The sequence below is a fragment of the Neltuma alba genome, unplaced genomic scaffold (assembly GCF_004799145.2).
Source record: "Neltuma alba isolate B1F8T4 unplaced genomic scaffold, ASM479914v2 tig00004111_pilon, whole genome shotgun sequence".
Lineage (NCBI taxonomy): Eukaryota > Viridiplantae > Streptophyta > Magnoliopsida > Fabales > Fabaceae > Neltuma > Neltuma alba.
In genome coordinates this window covers 57,175-67,050 of record NW_021633569.1, presented here as the reverse complement: position 1 = coordinate 67,050, position 9,876 = coordinate 57,175, and the positions used below count along the sequence as shown (strand labels likewise).

General features: G+C 37.6%; 2 protein-coding genes across 3 annotated transcripts; both read right to left on the bottom strand.

The window, feature by feature from the left end:
- Positions 1-102: 102 nt before the first annotated feature.
- Positions 103-4,002, bottom strand: LOC114743732 (chloroplast processing peptidase-like). Of its 2 annotated transcripts, none has more exons than XM_028931949.1 (7): positions 3,903-3,930; positions 3,400-3,635; positions 1,597-1,659; positions 1,424-1,492; positions 926-1,012; positions 535-602; positions 103-419 (listed from the first exon to the last, which is right to left on the bottom strand). In XM_028931949.1, exons 1-7 carry the CDS (start codon positions 3,913-3,915, stop codon positions 350-352), a joined length of 606 nt encoding a protein of 201 aa, XP_028787782.1. In that variant the 5' UTR covers positions 3,916-3,930; the 3' UTR covers positions 103-349. The 2 variants fall into 2 exon arrangements, with proteins under 2 accessions (XP_028787782.1, XP_028787783.1); XM_028931950.1 differs by having other exon boundaries at positions 104-419; positions 3,913-4,002.
- A 2,249-nt stretch (positions 4,003-6,251) lies between these two features.
- Positions 6,252-9,876, bottom strand: LOC114743740 (cyclin-A1-1-like). Its single transcript, XM_028931960.1, has 11 exons — positions 9,510-9,876; positions 8,503-8,875; positions 8,181-8,317; positions 7,863-7,955; positions 7,523-7,656; positions 7,334-7,409; positions 7,164-7,240; positions 7,033-7,066; positions 6,798-6,947; positions 6,556-6,690; positions 6,252-6,461 (listed from the first exon to the last, which is right to left on the bottom strand). Exons 1-11 carry the CDS (start codon positions 9,714-9,716, stop codon positions 6,399-6,401), a joined length of 1,479 nt encoding a protein of 492 aa, XP_028787793.1. The 5' UTR covers positions 9,717-9,876; the 3' UTR covers positions 6,252-6,398.

Sequence of the window (9,876 nt, the reverse complement as noted above, 5' to 3'; positions counted from 1 at the left end):
ATAACATTTCTGTTACCTTAGGATATAGACGCACCATTCTAATTAGTTTAGGACACTGGATTACCCAAATATGCACTCAAAAATTACTTTAGGCCACTGGACGCACCTGGGTAAATAGTTCGGAGTGCTGGGCGCACTTTAACCCTATTTTAATTTCATACCCGTGTGTTTCATTCTCACTTTGAGCATGTATATGGTGTACAAGGAACAAGCATGTGCAACTACGATGTCTTAAAGGCGCTGATAGCCATCAAAAGTATGCATGTGATCTTCTGATACATCAACGGAAAAACTTCAGGGAACTCTTCATTTGAAAATCTCACGGCAGTTATAATGTCCGTATAATTTGTCAGATGTCTGTAGGTCTGTGACAACACATGACATATCTCCCCACTATGTTTTTGATAGGCAGCGGTCCCCTGTTCATATGGAAACAAAACAGAACAGAGACAAGACAAATCATGGAGTTAGCCGAAAAACAAGACTAGCGGAGAAAGAACGAGAGCACACTAATTTGGGGCAGGAATTAATTACCAAATATGGGAATCATAGCTGTTGTTTCGATTGTCACCTAACACATAAACATGACCGTTTGGTACATACTGCAAGGGATGGAATTAACATCAGGAAAAAAAAATTGAAATCAAATAAATGAAGGTCAAAATATGGATGAAGCAACAACTCTGGATTTTAGTCCTGGATGGAACATAGAAGAGGATGCATGAGATTCATCATCAATGCAAGTGCAAAGTCATAATATGGAACTTTTTAAGTTTAATTAGAAATTCTTCAAGAAAAGAACTACTGATCTCATAGAGGTGCGCTAATTGATTGGAGCATTAACCTCCTTTCCTAATCCATAGCTGTCAAATCATAATTCAAGAGTAAAATGAAAAAGGTGCATAGTAATTCATTAGGGACCCACAGTTAAGTTTGTTGTGTATGCTGGCTGTGCTGCTACATAATCTTCCTTCTGAGCAACACCATTGATGTAGAGAGACCCATGATGAACCTGAAAGGAATTGGAAATTCGAAGCAATCAAAACCTGATGCTATTAGTAATTTCAACCCCACTGCTCATCGAAGAGAGTAACCAGTTAATGGACAAGGTGTAGATAGCTACCCATCTTCTTGAATTGATTTAGTATTGATGTTTGTCACTATAACAGAGGAGCAAACTTTAGAGTTTAGACCAAGAAAAGGCCCAGAAAAAAAACAGAGGAGCAACCGATATATTCCATTGTACGAAAGAATCATTGACAAAAACATAATCTTAGCTTCAAAATCGGAAGATCTAGGAAATGAATGTTCATTTAAGTCAATCTTGTTGACATATTAGCATAGCGGGCTTCACTAGACTATCAAATCCATAACATTGGCATATAATCTTCAAGCAGGAGTTTCAACAAACATTTAGACCTACCTCAACAAAATCTCCGGCTTTTGCAACAACTCTCTTGATAACTATATCCGCTGCTTTGTCTCCCAACAGCTAAATAGAAAACCAACCATGTAACTGAACTGCATAACAAGCTATCTTCCAAGCATGTGCAAGTAGGCTAGATATTCCATACCACATCATTCATTAACATATACCTGTGTTGGATCTCGGAACAACACAATATCCTGTATGGCAGGACTCCTGATGTAATACGAAGCCTGTGGAAGTTCCCAAGAAATTTTGAATCATTAGTCAGATTACAAATGAAGAAAGGAAAAGAAGAGTAAAAAATATCTATTATTGTTGCTTCCAAGTATTTCTTAATTACCAGAATACAATTGGTCATCTGCTGAATTAACTACACACGCAGCACATAAGGCAATAAATGCCACCAGTTTTTTTTTTTTTTTTTTTAATGATTCCACAGAACGGTAAGATAATTAGGCATTGTGGCCTCAGTGTTTTAATTTTCTTACCACTAGCACACAAACTAGCGAGACTGACAGCATGTCCTCTCATAGAATAGCAACCTCTGTAGTCTGTGCAATATGTCAGACAGATGAACTGAGATGACTAGAATAGATCTCAAGTTAACAGAAATCCAAGGGTGGAAGCACTTGTTATCAAGAGGTTGAGCTTTTGACAGAGACTAAGGTAGTATGGGATGCTATTGCTAAGTCCCATAACGAAATGTTATACAGGGTATTTAAGTGCATTAGTTCTCCCATCTCAACAGACAGCCTTTAGGATAAGGTTTATCATTCCATTTGAGTATCTATCAATTGATATCAAAATCAGGTTGTCAATGGCTCTAAAAAGGACTGCCTATACCTATGGAGGGTTTTGGCAGGCAAAAATGTTGAATGAAATGTAGTGTTGCACTGTCAGGATGTGCCGTTAATTAAGGAAGAGAAAAATAAAGATCATATCATCATACACCTAACGCCATTATCCTCTTCTGGTCAACTTGAATTTCAGGTGCGTGGCAACCATGCGAGGGGCTATAATCAAAAGCAGATTCATCTCTGATGCAACTCAGCATCATTTCGTCAGACCATGGAGATTCAAGCATCGGAAAACTTATTAAGATTTCACTGAGATTACCCCCATCGAGCAGGAAAAGGCTTTAAATACCCAGACACTGTCAGCATCTAGAAAGCAGAAACAAACTATAGAATCCATTTCATTAACTGTAGAATTCGTATAACATTGGAGCTTGGGACCTATATGGTTTCAGACAGGGGATACAAAGGTTAACTTTATCCTGAAAAGGATACAAAGATGTTTTCTCTGCAAAGTCGTAACACTCCAGCCAATTGTATTGTTATGAAGTTGTCGCAAATGGTAATTAGTTGTCAAACTTGATGAGAGCCTAACTGTTACGGCTCTCTGCCCCTGCTGCAAATGCAGGACAGCCGAGGCCACATCTAATTATGTTTGGACCTACTAATAAATAATATCGATATTCTTCCAAGTAAAATAATCCAATTGTTACAACTAAGTTGATGACTAAAAGAAGGGGCTTGGAAAACTTTCTATTTACTGGAAGCGATATGCCAATTGTTAAACACAGTCCATCTCGTAGCAACACTGGGATGATAGTAACATGGGCATACAAAGAGCGCGAGACTAAGATTATGAGTTATTCCACTTTAAGTAAAAGGACATGTTGGGCTATCTTAAAGATTCCCGCGAAAGGAATAATTGCAGGTAAATCTGCGGCAAGTAAAGCTCCCATACTAATTACCAAACTTCTGGAAGCTTTATCCATATCTAACTAGCTAGAATCTTCTCAGGTCCCAGAGAATAAGAAAACATACACTGCGAAGCATGATCAACTTTTGGGCCACAAAAATATACAAAAGCACGTCTTTTTTTTTTTTTTTTGCCCCGGTTAAAAGAGCAGGTCTTTAATATTGAAGGGATGACCAAATCAACAAGAATCCAAGATTGTGTACCTTCTCGACAATAATTCGATCACCAACTGTGAGAGTCGGGTGCATAGAAGACGAAGGGATGAAGCGAAGCTCCAAAAACATAGACCAGAGAAGGAACATCACCAAAAGTCTCAAGAAGCCATCAAGACCGGGCCATCGAAGAAAGCCCCAACTCTGACAGGGCATCCATCTGAAGGAAGGACATGTAAGAAGAAAGGCGTACAATGCTGAGGGCCTCAGGAAACTCATCAGGTAGACTGCGTTAAATAAAGAGAGTAGAGGATTCAGAAATTGACGAAATCAAAGCTTCACAGTTCAAAATCTGATCTCGATTGAATATCGAGAATTGCTGAGTACAGGGGAAAGACAGGATGACTCTGGACTTCTGACTAAAATCGTTGTCTCAATGTAAAGAAAAAAGCAGAGAATGGAGAAATCACGGTAAAATACACTCATAAGGCAACAGAAAATCGTGGGTGAACAAGATTTTTAGATCAATTAGCAGTGAGGGAGGTCATTGTGACCAGCGATCACCATGAGAGAAGACCCAGCTTCAGACTTCAGCGTGCAGCTAAACGGGGAAAGAGAAATGGGTTTATATTTTATTTATATATCAGATGAGACATTTGACTACTTGCTGGCTAAGTAATGAAAAGCAAATATACAGACACACGACCAAAATAAAGGGCAGGTTCACGCGTTCAATGATCGTCAGCAGGGCTGCTGGTGCAATGTCAGCAGTGTGCACAGTCAACAGGTTGGGTGAGAGAAATTCTTACATAAGCACTACCTTATTTATGCTCTGGCTAATAATATTAAGACAAGTGGAATATTTTTATTTTAATCTTACGTGTAACTCCTCTCTTCCTCTACTATTTTACTTATTTTTCAGGAAAATGTGCTTCTTTTACTTTTTTTCTTCTGCAAAAACTTTTTGAAAAACTTCTCTCCTTCTTACTATCCGCTCCTCACATCTCTCTTTCGTTTTTTTGTCAGCCTCCACACCCCCAATTCCCCCTTCCTTTTCATCCATCACATCTCTAACACGCCACAAGTTTCTCTTCCTTTCTGATATTTTCAGATCAGACGCAAAGTCGCATCTTCTTCCTCTTTCAAATTGAAGAAACTCTCACGAGCAAAAGCCACTGGCGACATGCGGCTACCCGTGGAGGGCCTCGCGCTGAGACAAGAGCCGATGCAGCTGGTAGCGATGTTCAGGACACAGCAAAAAGTCAACAAAATGTATTTGCGAAAGAATGAGAGGGATGGAAAGAACTGGGTAGAGGAACCGGGGGGGGGGGGGTGGACGTTGAGGGAATGACGAAAGAGAGACGGGAGGAGCAGGTGGTAAGAGGGTGGAGGAGTTTTCATAAAGCTGCTGCCCCGGCCCCCGGGGGAGCAGTTTTTGTAAAAAATAATTAAAAAAATAGAGGGAGGGAGGAGTTACGCGAAGGCTTGCACATAGAATAAATAGAAGAAAAATTGTAATAAAATTTCACTTAAAAAAATTAAACACAAAAAAGTCTTTTAAAACTATCAAATTAATTTGAAGTTTTAGGGACTTCATTACAAGAGATTTTACTGGTTTAATTATTAAATTACTCTTATTTTTTTAGTATGTATTGACAATTAAAAGAATAATCGTTAACAACTTAAGATGAAACAATTAATAATTATTATAACAGATATTGACGTCTTATGCATTATATTTTTGTGATGTGCTGAGAAAATATATTGTTAATTGTTATGTTTTAGGTTTTTTTTTACCAGCATATTTTAAGTTCTTAACTACTACTCTTTTAGTTGTTAATACATATCTAAAAAAAATAAGAATAATTTGGTAATTAAACAAATAAAATCTCTTGCAATGAAGTCTCCTGAGACTTCAAATTAATTTGATGATTTTAAAAGACTTTTTTATATTTAATTCTTTTAGGTAGGAATTTACTGCAATTTTTTTTAGAATAGAAATACTTCACATATCATAATTTTATACTACCTCCAGTCTTTAATATAAGACTTTATTTTACTTTTATTTTGATCCTAAATATAAGACCCCAATTCACTTTATCTTTTATATTTATTTTTTTTCAAGATAATTCTTATAACAATAATGGTTCTAACTAATATACTTTATTAATAAAGATATTTTAGGAAAGACAACGCCTATTTATTACAAATAACTAACTTAATTTATTTTTTTAATCTTTTAAATTAATTAACTAGGTTTTGTAATTAAGACCGGAGTTAGTATATAAAAATTTTCCTCGAGTGATGGGGTAATTAATGCCGTCAACTTCAATCTAATAATTATTTTTATTAATAATATTTATTATTCACAAAGTAATATATACACGCACAGATGTATATAGACATGTCTACAAACAATAATATATAGATCCTTATCGTTTTTTTTTTTTTTTTTACCAAGAGATCCTTATCGTATTAACAGTGTAAGGATTTGATTGTAAAATGATCTGGATCTTCAACCAAAAGTAATGGTCAGTTATAGAAGCTGAAATTTTCGTCGAACTTACAATTTTTTTTTTTTAGCAAGCTCACATAAACTGATTTAAAAACGTTTTTATCCTACGAAAGAAATAGAATTGATGAAGAAGAATAATCACTAACTTGCTCTTTTTCTTTCTTTTTTCCTTTCCACAAATCACGATGACTTGTTCTTTTCATCGGTAGAGACTGGGTATTTTAAATAAAGCAGTTATGTTCTGCATAAACTTTTCTAGGAATTTAAGGACGTTATAAATTTTAAACACGAAATGTTTAACCTCTTAAATTACGTTGTTGGTGTCGTCATCAACCCCCCCCGGGGGCTCAAGGTGAGATAATAATGCTCAAAAGCATGCTCGAACATGTAATACTGCAAAACAGTTGATATCAAATGGGGGGAAATTACATTTTGGAAGTTACAGGTTAAAGAAAGCAGTTACTTCACTCAGAGTAACAGTCAAACTAAAGCCTATCCAACCGAGAATTGGACAATTAGATGAAATTGTCTGCGCTCAACTTTGGAAAAGTTCTTGAGGGATTGATGGAGGACACGACTTCTTTGCCACATATTTGTACTGAAACAGGAAAAGAAGTAGGAGAGAAAACATTAGAAACTAGACTTACGATGAAGAAAACACGTACCTACGCACGCGGCACAAAACAGCTTACCTTGTGTTGACTGTATTTCTCCCGGATTGCAGGCAAGCCAGAACTATGGCTGTTATAACATAGACGATGGAGATCCTTCACACAGTTACGCAAATCAGAAGCCTTGTAGAGTGTGTAATGCTGCAATGTAGAATTCTGTCGCAGAAATGACATCAAGTCAAGCAAAAATGACATTAACATGGAATTCTGGACGCCTCTTTTTTGTTTTTTGTTTTTTTTTGGAGCTATGAAGAGCAGCATACCCATGGTTTCTTTGAAGGGAAAAGAATGAATTTAGCCAGGAAGATTGCAGAAGCAGCTATAAGTGATGGGGCATAACAGAGCATTGTATACTCCAGTAAAGACAATTCAGCAATATAGTTGGTCAGGCACTCCAATTGTAATGATGCCACCTGAGAAATCAGTAGGAGTCAAGCACCAATCATTTCTTGCCACATTGATAATCCTTTTTGAAGAAAGCCAAAGCGAGAAAGATACCTCGTTGACTCCTTGAGCTGCGCGAACAAATTGTCTGAAGTCAAATGAATCAAGGGTAACAAAAAGTATTAGGGGAGCGTAAAAGAACTAAGGTTTATATGATGGTAATCTGCCAGCTACTACAGTACTACCTTAAGAAACATTTTATTGTCGGAGCTGTCATTTCAAACCTTAGATAATTTAAGACAGCGGATTCCATTTGCAAAACCTGCATCAAGTGATTTACTTGAGACTTGCACACTTCAAATGATTCACAGTCACTTGAAAAATGAACAATTTAGGGAAGCAGAAGAACCCAAACCTCTTCTTTGAAGTACGTGTTATCAGTTATATAACAATATTCCTCCACCTGAGGGGCACAAATCTCCTCGTACTTACTGTCAATCGAAACCAAACATAAAATATTGTCACTCTACGTCCATACAGCATTACTATTGTAGAGGGGGGAAAGTAAAATTCCCATGAATACAGTAACAGTATGCTTCCTTACGCGGCAATCATCATGCAGGCAACACCAAGTAATTGTAACTTTTGCCTACTCATCACATTCCCTGAAAGATACCGATCTATGTAGTTGACTGTCAAATACAATGTATCAGGTACAAGCCTATACTCTTCAGCCACCTGCAGCAGGAAATTGCAGTTTAGCATGTCTCGGGGCGCGACAATGAACTCTTGTTTGACTTTCGGCACAATCCAAAATTATCCGTCAGTCCAAGGTTCTCCGTTTGCAATATCTCAAATCAATATTTTTGAAGCAAGCTTTTCAAATCTACGTGGGGGAATTGCAAAAAAACAAATGAATGCAAAAGGTGCACAGCAGATATTACCTCGACGAGCCAGTCAACTAATATGGCACGCATGTTGGAATTTATGTCCTTCTGAATTCTCTCCATGAAGTCTGTGGAAGGCCTTTTCTTTCCCTAAGAGTCCAAAAACGAACCCAAATGAGAACGTACATCATAAAAGTACAAAAAAAAAAAAAAAACCGATTAATGTCTTTCTAGTAAATCTTGAAACGCAACAAGGAGGTTGCATCTTGGATGTAGAATAAATAATCATGTTCTACAGAGGAAGTGAAAACAGAACACAAGTTGTAAAATTCTATCAAGGCAAAAAAAAATCTATCAAGGAAAAAAAAAATCAACCTCGGACGCACGCAAATGCTTGTAGATATCACATGCATAAGGTGCACAAAGCTGAGGATCCAAGTAGTTGTCGTCGATATTGACAAATTTGCCATCTCTTTCCAAGTCAACAAGTGTGTCTCTGCTGCAAACATTAACTACAAATACACCAATAGAATAGCATTAGAAAGTTTCGTAAAATGAAAGATTTTGCACTTATCTGCCCAAAAGATAAAGACACGCGATAGTTGAAGAATTGTTTGCCAAATGATTTTGCTGTACCAAAGCTAAGCCAATTGAACTAATTGCTCGGACAAAGAAAATGAAAAATTCAACAAGAAACCTGGCGCCTCCGTATTATCTGAGATGTTCAGATTGCTGAATGTCCTTCTATCAGTAGAATCAAGGGCTGAAATATCGCTGTTGTCAATATATTCAATTTCATGGCTCTTGAAAGAATCACAGGTAGACATCGTCTCGTCCAGAGAAACTGACATCCTGTCTGATTTGACAGGAGAAGTATCCATTCTGCAAGGGAGAGCAACAGTGGCAGAATTACTTCCATCCCTTTGCGGAAAAGAAGTGGCCTTGGGGAAAACAACTGCAGTCGATTTAGCATTTAACGAAGTAGGAATTTTATTCCTGGAAATGGCTGAGCTTGTGGTGCAAGCAGGGAATTTCTTCTTTGTCTGAGTAATTTTAGTTGTGCACGGTACCTTCCAATACAAAACTCAGACAATTCAGAACCAAAGATGAACTTGCAGCAAACCAATAACCCAGTTCGCAACAGCCATCAAACAGTTTCGTGATAAGAACTGATAACGAAGACTTTGCATCAAAGACGAATTAAGATTTAAGACCATACCATGAAACACAACCTGCAAGCCTAACTGCCTAAACACCTCGCTCAACTATTTTTAATATTTGGCTGAGCTTACACCTTGAATGTCTTGGGATGATCTCTTTGACTAGACATGGATAGACTTCCTCACATGTTTGATATCAGGCTCCTCAATAAATGCATGGAATGCAGAAAAAAAATAAAAAATTGAACTCCCAGTCGATAGAAAAATATCCACGGATCAAATTCTTAGTGGAGAACCTTTAAACACCAAAAACTTCGCCCAAGTTCTGTCCTAATTTCATTTATCTCAGCCCTCTAGATTTCTCAACACCCCAAGTTCCCCTATGAAACATCAATTTTACTTCTTCAGGCGCAAGAATAATAAAACTTTATTAATCTGTTATATTAAACAACGTTGATAAAACTCTTAATAGAAATGCTGCTTCGCCGTGCTGTGTTAATTCAGTCACCCTAAGAAGTTAAGCAGCCAAAGTAATATTCAATACCAAAGTAGATGACGGCAGTGACTTTCGCAAAGCACTGTGAGACGCATTGTTTTGATTGGTCAGGTTACTGAGAGGCGCTCGCTTCTTGACCAAGTGTGGAGGGGCTGCCATAGCCTTCCCCGCATTCTCCGATGACGACGCGCGCCGCTTTGCCATAGACGACGTCGTCGAGGAGGAAAACGATGGACGCCGATTCTGGGTTGACATTCTAGTTTCAAGATCAAAACCAGGTCACAATTTCGGGAACACAAATGTTTCCTTAGATATCCCCACTCCTCCAAGGTGATCACGCTTCTAATGGAAACCAAAGGCGCTGAAGAAGAAGAACAAGAAGAAGCAGGAAGTGAATGAGCGGAAAGAGATGGCT